The sequence below is a fragment of the Python bivittatus genome, unplaced genomic scaffold (assembly GCF_059951505.1).
Source record: "Python bivittatus isolate LINGU-HERP-01145 unplaced genomic scaffold, Pbiv_v1 ctg000020_np1212, whole genome shotgun sequence".
Taxonomy (NCBI): Eukaryota; Metazoa; Chordata; class Lepidosauria; order Squamata; family Pythonidae; genus Python; species Python bivittatus.
The window spans coordinates 66,219,953-66,235,168 of NW_028277030.1; the positions used below are offsets into that span (position 1 = coordinate 66,219,953).

General features: G+C 42.1%; 2 protein-coding genes across 3 annotated transcripts in view; both read left to right on the forward strand.

Annotated features, from left to right (window-relative positions):
* LOC103060479 (TPD52 like 1) overlaps positions 1–8,131 on the forward strand; it is a 31,955-nt gene extending 23,824 nt beyond the window's left edge. Inside the window, exons 8-10 of the mRNA XM_015890067.3 lie at positions 788–946; positions 4,422–4,589; positions 6,606–8,131. Coding sequence (XP_015745553.1) covers positions 788–946; positions 4,422–4,589; positions 6,606–6,818 — 540 coding nt within the window. The 3' untranslated portion in view covers positions 6,819–8,131. The remainder of the gene's footprint in view (positions 1–787; positions 947–4,421; positions 4,590–6,605) is intronic.
* A 1,906-nt stretch (positions 8,132–10,037) lies between these two features.
* Positions 10,038–15,216, forward strand: part of TPD52L1 (TPD52 like 1) — a 34,570-nt gene continuing 29,391 nt past the window's right edge. For both annotated transcript variants that reach the window (XM_007439304.4, XM_088140353.1), the window contains exon 1: positions 10,038–10,202. In XM_007439304.4, coding sequence (XP_007439366.1) covers positions 10,184–10,202 — 19 coding nt within the window. In that variant the 5' untranslated portion in view covers positions 10,038–10,183. The remainder of the gene's footprint in view (positions 10,203–15,216) is intronic.

Genomic DNA, 15,216 nt, shown 5'->3' on the forward strand with positions numbered 1-15,216 from the left:
CCATTACTTCAGTTTCATCTCCAGTTATTTCATTATTTTCAGTGCCATTTACTCTGCTGGAGGCTCCTTGTTTAGTCCTTTTCACTCCTTTCTTTTTTTTAAATTTCCATCAAAATTACTCTGCATTTTTCTGCATCTTTTAATCTTAACTCTCTTTGACTGCATTCTTTGAAACTACATTTTTCTATATAAACACATAATACAATATCGTACATAGGATTGTAATCTTTCATCCTAATTTTTTGCATTAGTGATCCTCTTCTATGCATATGTTTTATGATTTTATAGGTTTTATTCATACACATCTTCTACCAAAATGGTCTTTCTCACATTTAGAACCTCCCACAACCCTTGTATCCATCACTAGTTCTCTCAATCTTTCGTCATAAACAATTCACCCATTCTTTTGCTGTATATACTGTACATATAAAAGATTTATGATTGAACTGCATATTCAAAAGAACCCGACTTCTTTCTAATAAGTATTCACCACTCAGCATTCTCATTTATTCTTGGGTTTCCAAATGATTCAATCACTTTTTCTTTACTCTCTCACTTCATTTTCACCCATCCTTGCATATCACCTAGCTCTTTTTTCCCCTAGACTGCAATTCATTCAGAATGTTGCCCAGTTTTTCCAAAACCTCCTCTGACACATAGAACATTGCTTGATGCAGGGCTCCATTATTTTAATGTAGTTCTAAATGTCTTGAATTGACTGGTGTGCTTTTAAAAAATACATGTTTCCTTTGAAACTTCATGAATAGTCCATGTTTCCTTATTGTAGGAAAGAGTTCTCAAGGAAGAGGTTTATACAACCCATTCAACAAGCATTGCTCAATTTCTGACAGTGAAAGACCAAGAAGAGCATCTGCAGCATGAGATCAAGAGACACCAAGAAATTCTGGAGCAAGAAATGAGCACCTTCCAGGAACTTGAGGATAAGGTTGAATGACTAAATAAAAAACAGTATTATATTGGCTGTTAAAAATTCCAAAATAATATTAGGCCAATTCAAATATCACAAACATGTCTGTGAACTTGTGTAGGACCTATTCGAACGGTCCGCCCCCGGCGACTGATGGACCCTCATGGGTTCCAAAGGGAGCTGGGGGTTGTTCCTGAGGCCTTGCTGCACGGCCCAGCGGAGGTTCTGGCCGCAGCCTGGAATAAGGAGGCGGCTGGGGCCTTGGACAGGATCGCGCCTGTGCGTCCTCTCTTGGCCCATCACTCCCGGCACTCCCCGTGGTTCACGGAGGAATTGAGGGAGCTGAAAAGGGCTAAGAGACGGCTAGAGTGCCGCTGGCGGAAAACTCGGGACGAATCAGACCGAACACGGGTTAGAGCTGCTGTTAAGGCCTACCTAGTGGTGGTAAGGGCGGCGAAACGTCAATATTTCTCTGCTCTTATTGCATCCTCAGAGTGTCACCCTGCAGCCCTGTTGAGGGTCACCCGGGCCCTCCTGGGGAAAGGGGGGCCGGAGGACTACTTGCAGGGTCGTGCAGAGGAATTTGCTGAACACCTGATGGATAAAATTGCTCAGATCCGCTCTCAGTTGGAAGCCAAGCATGGAGTAGGTCCAGAAGAGCTGCCCAGGGAGCGTTCTTGCCCAGTTATCTGGGAGCGGTTTGATCCTGTTGTCCCTGAGGAAGTGGACAGGGTCCTCGGGGCTGTCAGTGCGACCACCTGTGATTTAGATCCGTGTCCCTCCTGGTTAGTTAGATCTACCAAGGAGGTGACCTTAGGGTGGGTCCTGGAGGTGGTTAATTCATCCTTGCAGGAGGGGGTGTTCCTGAAGCCTTTCAAAGAGGCTTTGGTCCGCCCTCTCCTCAAGAAACCGTCGCTAGACCCCACCCTCCTGGACAATTTTCATCCAGTCTCCCACCTCCCCTTTTTAGGGAAGGTGGTAGAAAAGGTGGTTGCGCGGCAGCTTCAGAGGTTCCTGGAGGAAACGGATTATCTGGACCCCTATCAGTCAGGATTCAGGCCTGGTTATGGGACAGAAACAGCATTGGTCGCACTTTTAGATGATCTCTGGTGAGAGCGGGATGGGGGTAGTGCATCCATCCTTGCTCTTCTTGACCTCTCGGCGGCTTTCGATACCATTGACCATGGTATCCTTTTGGGTCGGCTGCAGGAGTTGGGGTTGGGTGGCACAATGCTATGCTGGTTCAGCTCCTTTCTCCAAGGCCGAACCCAATTGGTGTTGATAGGGAGCGAGAGGTCCAGCCCCCGGCCCCTACTGTGTGGGGTGCCACAGTGGTCAGTGCTTTCACCGCTCCTATTTAATATCTACATGAAGCCGCTGGGTGAGATCATCCGGCGCCATGGAGTGAGGTATCATCAGTATGCTGATGATACCCAACTATACATCTCCATCCCAGGTGCCTTAAGTGATGCTGTGACTGCCCTTTCGCGGTGCCTGGAGGCTGTGGGGGCCTGGATGGGGGACAACAGGCTTCAGCTGAACCCTGGTAAGACAGAGTGGCTGTAGATACGGGGAGCCTCAAGATCTAGGACTTTGTCATCTTTGGTTCTTGACGGGGTTGCACTATCCCAGACAGACCTGGTGCGTAATTTGGGGGTTCTCCTGGACTCCTGCTCAAAGAGCAGGTGGCAGTCGTGGCCAGGAGGGCCTTTGCACGACTTCGTGTCGTGCGGCAGTTACGCCCCTTCCTGGATCAGGGGGACCTCCGCACGGTCACTCATGCCCTGGTCACCTCTGGGTTGGACTACTGTAATGCGCTTTACATGGGGCTACCCTTGAAGAGTATCCGGAAGCTACAGCTGGTGCAGAATGCGGCGGCGCGGACAGTTCTTAATGCCCCTAGGAGGGCACATATAACACCGCTGTTGCGCGAGCTGCATTGGTTACCAGTTTGTTTCCGGGTCCAATTCAAGGTGTTGGTCATCACCTTTAAAGCCCTTCATGGCACGGGACCAGGTTATCTGAGGAACCGCCTCGCCCTGGTCACTTCAGCCCATCCCACTCGGTCCAGCAGAAGGGGCAGGTTGCAGACCCCACCGGTCAGGGAATTTCGATTGGTGGGGTCTAGGCAGAGAGCCTTTTCTGCTGCAGCGCCCGCCCTATGGAACATCCTGCCTCCTGAGGTCCGGTGTGCCCCCCCCATGGCCTTCAGGAAAGGTATTAAATCCTGGCTTTGCCAGAAGGCCTGGGGGCCAGAGGGGGGCCCGCACCTGTGGAGATGGCTGGTGGGATGATGGGTTGCCCCCCCCAGCATCTTACAGATTTTTATAGGGCCAAAATTAGAGGAGGTTTTTTAGTGTATTTTTAATATGTTTTTTAATTATTTATAGTTTTTAGCCATCTTGGAGAGAATTGTATTTCTTCTTTTTTATCGTGAGCCGCCCAGAGTCACCCGTGGGGGAGATGGGCGGCATACAAGCCAAATAAATAAATAACTAAATAAATAAAATATGACTTTATACAACTAGTGATCAACTTCCATTCTTAGATATATAGAGAACAACACAGGAGTCATCCTTGTATCTTTAGTAAAGAAACTTCAGACAACGTGATGGGAAATGACTGCCTAACATTTTGCTGCTACCCACTAAACAGTGCTATTATGTTAAATGATCAGTAATTGGATGTGTTATAAAATAGACCCAGTTTATACTTAATGGTTAATAAATGCAGGATCCTAACCCTGTATTTGCATATATAATGGTAATATAGGAACACGAAGCATACTGGCAAGTGCTTCAAGATAAAGTATAAAGATAACACAGCACTTAGATCAGTGGCAGGTCTGTGCATATCAAATCCCACTCTGTACTAGCTGTTTCCTCATCCAGATCCATTTTTTAAACAAAATCCTTTTAAAGCAATTAGAAGCATTTTCAGGGGATAACAGATGGGTTCAACTGAGTCAAAACATTCACTTCCTACTGCTGTTTTTTCCCTTGCTTTTGTGTTACAAAGAAGCCACATGCTTGAAAACATCTAGTTCTCCTCTAAGGTTTGACCTCAATCCAATATGACACTCTTCACAGATTGCTTGTTTCTGATACTTAGTCAATAACTTTTGATCTTCAGAGGATCCATTTTACTCATGATCAATATTCAGGTCCTTTTGATGGAATGGGGAAGCAGGAGGCAGGCCTTCTGATGGTATCACAGAGATAGGGAGGTTGCTCATCGAGTTTTTTATTGACTTTCTCTGGATTTTACTCAAGATATTTCCCTTGTATTTTCTTGCTCTGATTGTTGTAGTGAGGATGTACCGCAATTTGTATGTTATACGTTCAGCCCCAAATTGGAAACTTCATACTTCTCTGCAAACATTTGTTTTTTGATGTGTTTGTTTCCTTGCAAAACACCTTTTATATTCATATGTTTAAGTTTTTATTATTTCTGTTCCCTAGTTTTTATTATCTCTGCTGCTGATTTATTCCAGATTAGCATTTTGGAAAAAAGAAACACAACTCTTGATTTAAATATTGCAACATTGAGCAGCCAAGTAGCTGAAGCGAGGGCTATGCTAGAAAAAGAGGAACAGGACAACATTGAACTAAAAAGAGAGAATTCTCTGCTAATTGATTTCGCATCTAATCTCAAAAAACAGGTAATTTATTTTATTCAGTTTGTATATGGGCAGTTTGTATGTGGGCAAGAAAAAACAGTTGAAATCAAATTAGAAGAATGCTTCTACATGAAAATACTATTCTTACACATACATGCATACACACATGTGCACAACATGCATTCACATGCACACACTATTTATAAATAATTCAGATGTGTTGTGGCATGAGATATTTTATACAAATCCCACTTAAGGTTATGTAGGAAGTGGATAATGGTATGTATTGTCGAAAACTTTCACGGCCGGCATACGATGGCTGGTGTGGGTCTTCCGGGCTGTGTGGCCGTGGTCCTGAAGTCTTGTTTCCTAACGTTTCGCCAGCACCTGTGACTGGCATCTTCAGAGTGCAGGAGCACAGACAAGAGCAGTTCTCTCTGTGCCCAGGGTGATGTGACCCTTCTGTGGGTATTTATAGAGATCTGGGGGGGATGTGTGGGGGGGGTTGGGTTACTGAGTGGCTGCTTGTTTTGGTGTCAGCATCTGTGTGTATCTTCCTGGGGATTAGGCAGGGTTTTTTCTTCTATTGAATTGTTAACGAGGGGCTGCTGGGGGTGATTAGCAAGTTCATTGTGTGAACTGTTCACATGTCCTGGTAGTTGAGCTGAGTTCGTTGACCTTTTGCAGGCTGTATTTTTCAGGATTGGTAGCCAGGTTTTGTTGATTTTTAGACTCTCCTCTTTTTTATTGAAGCTGTGCTGGTGTTTGTGAATCTCAATGGCTTCCCGGTATAGCCTGGTATAGTGGCTGTTGGTGTTGTCCAGTATCTCTGTGTTTTCAAATAGGATTTTGTGTCCAGTGTGCTTGAGAGCATGTTCAGCTACTGCAGATTTTTCTGGTTGCTGTAGTCTGCAGTGTCTTTCGTGTTCTTTTATCCTGGTATGGATGCTGCGCTTTGTGGTCCCGATGTATACTTGTCCGCAACTGCACGGTATGCGGTATACTCACCGCTGCAGGTGAGTATATTTCATGAAATTTCATGAAAATACTAAAATCACACACGATCAGATGAAGCAGTTATTATTATATCAAATATTTCACAATCTGCCAAAGAAGGTAAAGGTATGGATGCTTAAAAATAAACCTAGTATTTTAAAGTATTATATTTTAATCTTTTGTACCAATTCATTTGTTTCATTCTTGTATCAGAATTAAATTTACTTGCAAATGGAATATCTTTTCCTATGCTATGCAATGGAAGAATAGAGCTTTGCTTTGCTTTGCTTATTTGGAGTCTTCCTCTGGATCTGGGTTTTTGAGAACATTCAAAGTAATCCAGTTAATTAAGTCATCTGTAATTCTCATGAATGTATTGGAGAAAAGGATAGGGTTTGCAAATTTTGAAACAAGTGTATATGACAAAAGTGAGAGAAGTAAAAGGATAAATTAGAATGTGCTGTTAATTTCTGAGAAGCTTAGGACAGGACCAAACTACCCATTAAGTTAAATATGCTGTTTGTTAATGGAATTACAGCCAGGATGATCTCTTCTTTTTTGAAAAATAGCACTGAGGATCCAGTCTGGATTAAGATTAGTTTGAGGGATGAGGAAGTAACCTTTTCCCCCAGTGACTGATGGTATAATTCACCAGTTTAGCTCCTGTCCCTTGTTCTGATAAACAGAGTTAGATTTCATAGATACAGCTATGGAAAGACAGATCTAACTCTAGTTAAGATCCTGTCTAGTTCTCCATTACTGCAAAATACTTTGGGAGGTGCTCGTAGTATTCCTTTGTATAAGTCATTATGATAGCAAGTGACATAACTTTTTCCCTTGTACTGTTTTCTTGCTGACAATCATTACAGCCTGCAGTGCAGCTGTTGGACCACAAAAAAGGACTATTTGCAGCAAGAATGTCTGAAGCCAATGGCAAGTTAAAGAAAGAAAGTTTAAGAAACATAGTGCAGGCACTTTATGCCCTTTCCTTTGGCTGGGTAAAGGAGTTCGGCCTCAAGAACAACATTTTTTAACATAATTTTCACATTTTTCTATCTTCAGCTTGCTGGAAAGGAAAACAGTCTCCAGCAGGCATCAAATAAAATACTGGAGCTGGATGAAGTAATTTCAGCACTAAAAATGAAGCACACATTACATCAATCTCTTCAATCAGATAAATGGGACAAAATCTCCAAAATGGCAAATTCCATGAAGAAATTCAACAACTCAGTGGCAGATATTGTCGACAGAATGAGCAGAATGGGAAAACAATAACTGAGATGTGTTAATGAGCTTTGATTCCATATGAGAAATGTTGAATAATGCACGATTTCATAGAACCTGAAGAATCATTCTTGGAATTATGTCAGTTTAGTCATGTTAATTATTCTTTGAATCATGACTGTACAAAAAAGGAAGATGTAATGGTATGTGGGAATGACCTTGGGAGACGGGAGGAAGAGCCGCAGACTAAGCAACAGTCAGATAAGAGGCAGCTGAGCCCGCAGAAGGAATGGGGGTGTGGCAAACATCTCAGAAGGGACCCTCTCTAGCTTATTGGGGTGTAAAGGGGAGGGGGGAGAGATGTACTTCCAGACTTGCAAGATTCTGTTAATTTAACCTTACAGTAAAGATAGAGCTAGTTCTTCTGGGTGTGCTTCTTGTCTGGACTATCTGGCAAGGCTGTAAGAAGATGATTTTGAAATTTGAACACTCAAAAGTAATTGTATCAACTTAAGCATAGTCCAAATCTACTCATGTTGTAAATATTTATAATTTTAGTTATTGCTAGTGGAACAGCAATGATTTGGAACATATTTAAAAGTAAGTATAATTGCTGGGGCAGAGTTTATTTTGCAACATGAGAATCCTCTTTCACTGAAGGACAATGTCCCATAGAATTCAGTGAGTTTGACTTCTGAGATTGTCAGCAAGAAAACAGATTGCACTGAGAATGTCTTATTTAACAGATTCAAAAAATGTTAACTGTTAAAGCCAAAAAGCAGGTATACATGAAGTAAATAAATATCCAGTCTTTGTGGCAGAAATGTGAAGAGAGAAAACCTTTTCACATTTCTATCAAACTATAGAAATTAGAGCAGCAAACGTATTATGCTGCATAACAGGATTATAGACTATACTTGGCAACATTTATTTTACCCTGCATCTTCATTTTTATATATAAGATTTTAAACCACTTTGTAGATGTTTAAACATTCAGTAACTTTGTTTAAATGATTGTATGTCATCTGGTCTTAAGTGTATCATGTTAAGATTCTTTTTTATACTGGTAGTGATTTCTTGCATTCAAGAAGAGTTCTTGCACTTACACAGTCGATTTTAAACACATTTTTCATTTCAGATTATAATCCACTGAAGCACAGAGGTTGATCGGATATTTTCTGTTTGTACTTTTTAAAATAAATAAGGGTCTATACTCCATTGTTCAAAACGTGTCAAGATGAGGTTTTCCCACCCCCCAATATCCAGATGACCCCCATTCTGCTGGTGTTTCAAAGGCCCTTGAAGACCTGGCTATTCACCTGGGCCTTTGGCAAGAATAAATGAAACCCTTTTGGGTTGTGTGGGTCTGGTTCTTTTTGTCCCTGTCTGTTTTTTGATAACTTGCCATTTTCACTCCTTCGTTTTTGTCTTGTGTGTGTGTGTGTGTGTATTGTTTTAAATATTTTTTTTATTGTGAACCTCCCAGAGTTGTTGGGAGTCAAGCAGCATTTACATTCAATCAATCAATCAATCTCTCTCTCTCTCTCAATCTCTCCCCCCCCCCCGCCCCCCACAAGCCTTTGGGTCCACTTTTCCATCAATATTGCAGTATGTTGCAATCAGAGTCTTCAGTGATCCTTCTTTAGATGGTAAATTGCATCTGATTTCTAGGTATGTGAAACTCACCCACAATCCATCCTTCCAAAATAATTTGCATAACAATTTCTCATTTGTGGCACAGGGAAAAGCACAGATAGTAAAAGGGTCAACCTGTCCAAGAAAGCAATTAATAATTTACATTCCTGGGTAAATTCAGATTTAAAGCTGGTTTGTAGGCAAATTTAAGTGAAGTAATTTCAGATGCACAAAGTGAAGACAGCCTTGGATAGCTTTGAAAGAAAGAAGCTATGAAAAGAAAAATTATGGCGCAATATAAAGTTAATAATTTGCCAGGTTTCACCATACAGTCTTAAATTAAAAAGTGGCTGACTATACAAAAAAGGTGTTAAATATATTATCTCAGAAGTTAGGGGCCATAATCAAGGAATCAACTTGTGCTATACTCAAAGATACTAACACATAGTTTACTATGTACTATACTATAGTTTACATTTACTAAACATACAGTATAATATAGCTTGCTTGTTTTGGGGTTAGCATGATTGATCATCCCAACCATTGTGGATTTGTGAACCATGGTTTAGTATGATTTAATAAGCCAGCCGTACTATACTAAATATTTAACACATACTGCCTGTATTAACATTTGTTCAATAGGTTCAAACCTTGCATTCAACTCCAGCTGCTGAATCCCACTGGCCTAGAAGTGGATGACGTGTGGTTAAGTGCTTAGATATGCAATCCATGAAAGGGCGAGACAATAACATTTGGATATTTTTTGCTGAGGAAGAGTACCATAGAGTAAGCAGGTAACACCATGCAAACAACAGAGTAGCAGCAACGCCAAGGAAAACTTCAAACTACCTAGCAGATTTAAGAAATAAATAGCAACAGCAGTTCATATAACTGAGCACGAAATGTTCCGTGGAGCAAAACCGCTCATGCTAAACCAGCGTTTTTCAACTGTGGCAATTTTAAGATGTCTGGACTTCAACTCCCAGAATTCCCCAGGTGGTTGGGGAATTCTGGGAGTTGCAGGCCAGACATCTTAAAGTTGCCATGGTTGTGAATACTGCGCTAAACTAAACGGATAAAGGCAGTGTCAGATTTAGACTTGGCGAAGGCCCCTTGTTAAAAAGTATAAAGCTTGGAGCCCCTTGTTAAAGTTACACCAGAAGGTCTCACAAAGGCATGGGCCAAAACAAGACCTTGGTCGCCACAAAAAAGAAAAAACACATATATACCTTTTAATTACTTAATGGCAATAAAAATACAAATTCTTTTTCTTTTCTGCTTTCCCCTCTCAAACTTTCTCTTCATTGTAAACCTCAAAACAAAAAATTTGGGCTTAAAATATTACTTAAATTAATTAAGCCGTTTTAAAATTACACATAAAAATTTGCTACACAAGATTTTAAAAACATAAAAACCCACAAAAAATGCTAAAAGCCGCCCCCCCCCAAAAAAATTCTGAAATGTTGTGAGGCCCTGTGGATTGTGAGCTGCTAAACTGTAGCTTGCGACACTGGGTAAAGGGAGAAACACAGGTTTGCTTTCGCGTAACGTGCGAACCCCCCTCCCTAAAGCGGCGTGGACAGAAAAAAAAGCAGAGGTCTTCTGGCAGAGCTGTCAAAAGGCCGGCAGGTGGCGCTGCCTCAGAGCCCGGGCAAGCGCGGCGAATCGGGAGCCGCGGGTGATCCCCAGAAGCAGCCGTCGCGGCGTTGAAGCGGACGCGGATCCCTCCGCTGGTCTTCTCCGCGGTGAAGCGCTGCCGGAGGAGCGTCCGTGGAGGAACAATGGAAACGCAGGCGCAAGGTGCGTGGCTTAGCTGGTCGTTTTGGGGCAGCCGCGTGCGTTTGTTACGATTCTTCTTGTAAGAGATTTCCAGCCTCTTCTTTCCTCCCACATCCTCTTTCTGTTCGGTATTGGGCTTTTTTGGGGGGTGCGGGGGGGAGGGGGTGGCAATCTTCGGGCCGGTCACCTCACCCCGAAGCTTATCCACTTATTCTGATGGCAACAATTAAAGTTTTGAAGAGGTTCCTCTTGCAGAATAATCATGGTCAATCATAATCGTAATAAAAGAGAGCGAAAGATACAGTTCTCCGGGATAAATCAGTATTTCTTTTCTACGGATCTTCGAAGGTACGGAAGTAAAACCAGCGTTTCATTTTAAGATACATTTTTTGAGGGATCGCTCGGTGCGGGGGATTTTTAAGAGACTGGAGAGTCCTGCGTAGGTTGTTCGGTTACTCTTGCTAATGAACTCCTAGCCTGAACCTTAAGAGGTCCACTGATGACAGAAGCTAAGAAGATGGTCTTCTGGGTCTCCTTCAGCCCAAATCGGTGCCTGTTTCTTCGGCAGCAAGCGCGCGCTCTCGTTTGGCGCCGCGCCGCGCAATCCCCAAACCCTGCCCTGGCGTGTTCCGTTACCTTTACTCTCCCGTCAAGAGGTGCAGGGCTGCCTGGTAAATCTTCATTCTGGTACTTTGCTATTTCGATCCAGTCGAAGCCCTGAAACAGCCTTGGTAAAGCTCCGAGGACACTCTCACTCGTTCAAGTTTTCCCCTGAAATTGCTCCAGTGCATTCTTAAAACGTGCCTTCAAATACAAACAAAAAAAAAAAACTCATGTTCTTCTTTATCACTTTGAGTGGTTCTTTCATCTGAAAGTCAGCAATAGGCTTTTTGTCAGGTGCAAAGCAAAGTTCCTTTGTTGATTTGGTGAATGGAAGGCAATCCATTGTTCACCTAAAGTTTCCTATGAACTTTGGGAATACCATTACTTTGAAAATACCTTCTAAGATTTGTTTTCCCGTTAATTATCATCAGCTTTGGTGTATTAAAGAAAATATTTCCATAAGAGCTATTGCAGCAAGCGGTTTTGCTTGGATTGCTGTTGAGCAGGTTTGGCAATAGAAAGTAAATGTCAGAATCTCTCTTAAAATCTTTATTCCTTGTACCATTCAGTTCCTTTTGGCTGGGGAGGGTTATGAACCAGAGCTTATTTCATTTGCTGTTTCTGTTTACATTCCAGATTTCATGCCTGCATTTTGTTAGTAAATGCCTCTTATTTGTGGAGAGAGATCTAGTTAAATTAGAGGTCTTCCGCGCAGCATTTGGTTCTTAATGGCCTCTGTCCTATTATAGAGACTATGATCCTCTTCTTGTGACTCAAATTAGTTACATCAATATCAATTTCTAAACCTAAGAAATCATTGAGGGAGGCCTTTGTACAATTTTTTTAGAAGAGTGTTGTTCATGCCCTTAGAGAAAATTCAGAAAGATTTACCCAGTACCATTCTGCAGACATGTTGGAATTTTTCTGAAAGAAACATTTGTATAACATTCCACCCACTAATTTATTATAGGAACAATTTCATACTGCCAGCTCGTGAATATAAATATACATTGGAAACAAGTTCGCAAAACAAGGGAAGTTGTCTTTAAATGAACGTATTCACTCATTTTTGGTTAGTCTTGATAAAGGGATTGAATGTAATTTGGTGCGATATCACAGGTGAATAATTATTTATACTTGGACCAAGGGCTCATTGTGCTGAGTGCTGAGTAAGATTTCTTTCCAAGTAAAACATGCATAGCATCAGATAGAAAAATTGTACCATTGATGCAGTTTAAACATACATGTTTAATACATGCAGTCATTCTCAAATAACTGAAAGAAACTTGTTTCATCGTGTTCATGCATACTGCAGAATCATTGTTAGTTGCAAATTCCAGCTTTGTGTTAAAACTCATGGATTTGAGTGGGACTTGCTCTTGGGCAAGTACGCATTGGATGCCAACCGCTCAGCATGATTAGTCTTACACTGTGATGTGTAAAGTGACATGACAGCGATCATCCAGAAAAACCAGCTGCTGTATTCTTGTTCACCCAAAAAAGCCAAAGCCATTTTTTAATGAGTGTCTACTGTCTGACAGGTTCATGTAAATCTTTTCCTCTCAAAATATTCTGCCGTTATTCAGGCACAGATGTGAGAGAGGTTTTGTGAGGGATGACAATTTTATTTTACAGTTCTACTCTGTGTGGCATTTAATTATTGTTTATCAAGCTAAATAACTGAAGGTCAGGACACATTCAGTTCACCATTCTAATAGAAAGTTGCCAAACTGTTTTCAACAGTTAGGCCTTATTTTGAAGGACTACCCAGAATTCATGTAATGCCTGTGCTAGTAATCTGCTTCCTACACATTATGAGGTATTATGTAAGGCCTGTAAAAGGTTCTTTAATGTTTATTGTTGTGAGTTATGAAAAGGTTGCAGGGAGAAGAAAACATCATTATATAGTTCAGTGCCTACTGAGGGAATAAGCATTTTGAAGTACCAGGCATACTTCTCAAATCTTTTGTACAGTGTTGTGAAAAGATTTTGAACTGTGGTTCTCAGTTCCTTGAACAATTCTCATTCAGACTCTACCATAATGGTGTTTGGTTATCATTTTCACTTTCTGCCCACTTGGTATACAATATCCATCTTTAATGTTAGAGAGGTCTCCAGAACAAAAAGCTAATGGGTGAGATCATCCGTCACCATGGGATGAGGTATCATCAGTATGCTGATGATATTCAACTATACATCTCCATCCCTGGTGAGGTAAGTGATGCTGTGTCCGCCCTCTCGCAGTGCCTGGAGGCTGTGAGGGTCTGGATGGGGAACAACAGGCTCCAGCTGAACCCTGGCAAGATGGAGTGGCTATGGGTTAATGGCTCCCCTGTATCTGGGACGTTGTCATCGTTGGTTCTGGATGGGGTAGCACTGCCCCAGACAGACCCAGTGCGTAATTTGGGGGTCCTCCTGGACTCACAACTCCTGCTCGAAGAGCAGGTGGCAGCCGTGGCCAGGAGGGCTTTTGCACAGCTTTGGGTTGTCCACCAGTTACGCCCTTTCCTGGATCAGGATGCCCTACAAACAGTCACTCATGCCCTTGTTATCTCCCAGATAGACTGCTGCAATGCGCTGTACATGGGGCTACCCTTGAAAAATATCTGGAAGCTCCAGCTGGCCCAGAGTGCGGCCGCGCGAGCAATTTTTGGGGCCCGAAGAAGGACCCATATAACACCTTTGCTCCATGAGCTGCATTGGGTACCGGTTTGCTTCCGGGTCCAATTCAAGGTGTTGGTTATCCACCTTTAAAGCCCTACATGGCATGGGGCCAGGCTACCTGAAGGACCGCCTCGCCCCCACGATCTCAACCCATCCCACCTGATCTCACAGAGAGGGCATGCTTCGGATCCCCACGGTAAAAGAACTTCATTTAGTGGGATCCAGAAGGCGGGCCTTCTCTGCTGTGGCCCCCGCCCTCTGGAACATCTTGCCCCCGGAGGTGAGACAGGCCCCCTCACTCCAGGCCTTTCGGAGGGATTTGAAGACCTGGCTCTGCAATCTGGCCTGGGGCGGGGAGGGAGGATATCAGAAATGGGGTTGGCTGGCCCCTTAGCGGCCTGGTGCGGCCCCCATCAGCCTCTTGGATTTTTTAGCTTTTTTATTTTTTAATGCTTGGTTTTTTATAACTTTTAATTGTATTTATGTTTTTAGTGTGTTGTAAGCCGCCCAGAGTCCCCCATTGTGGGGAGATGGGCGGGGACAAGTTAAATAAATAAAATAAAATAAAATAAATTTCCTCACAAAAAGTCATTAGAGATGGGTTCCATCATGTAATGAGTATCTGCCTTTCTACTAGCTGGACATGCAGAACTCCTAATGCTCTGATTTAAAAAAAAAAAAAAAGTCAGAAACTAGACAATCAGAACAAACAGTATTATTGTTAATGCAGCTCAGAAGACCTGACTGAATGGGAAGGTTTTAGCTTCATTCCTAAGTGGAAAGAATAGGGCTAGACATAACTCTATGAGTACAAGCTGATGACATTTTGCATTTGGAAACAAACTAGAACTTTCCATTATTTTTAAGTATTAATAGCAATTGTCAAAGAACATTAAATCCTATTGAATGTTGTTTGTGTTTTCAGGACAAACATACCAAAAAAAAAAAAAAGTAAATATCCAATCATGTTAATTTAAATAATAAGGAACAATAATTAAATAATAAGGAATAATAAGATTACAACCTCCAGAGTATATTATCAAATGGCAAAATATTTTTTTTTCAAATGTCCAAAAGGAGTAACTTTCTTGAAGTTAGTAACCAGATTTCTTAGGAATCTATTAAAATCAGGTCATATTTCTTTCCTGCTATCCAGGGGTGTCCTCAGAGAGGGGATCAGAACAGTCAAGATGGCCACCACAACCACACGATCAGAGTCCCTCCCTTTTTGCATGCACCACAACATGAAATATAAATGGGCATAAAACATAAACGAAAACGGGAGGACTTTGGTTGCATGGTTGTGGCTGCCATCTTGACTTTTCTAACCCCGTCCCTTTGGACACCCTTGTCCTACCCAGAGTACATTTTTCTGGCTGCTGCGAAGGCCATGTGTGAAAATCAGACCCCTGTTAGGTGTCAGCTGCCCAGAGTTACGTATGTGAGATGGGCAGCTATATAAATGGAAAGAATCAATGAACAAACAAATGAGTGATGCATTTGGGCCAACAGCCGTATTTGGCTTCTCTCTCAGAGGACTTTTCCTATCTGTAGCCTTTCCTTCTAGGGAGCCACTGCTCTTTTGCCTGGCTAGGGATAATGGTCATTGGGGTGCATCTCTGAAGTCTCAGGAGTCCAGCTTAACTTGAATGACACTGTACCTTTTCTCTCGTACTCTGTGTTCTAAGCCTTAAGAAAATAATGTGGAAAATGAGTGTCTTTTCCTATCTTGTCTGCTAGATTACAAGCCTGCAGGTCGTGACTCTTT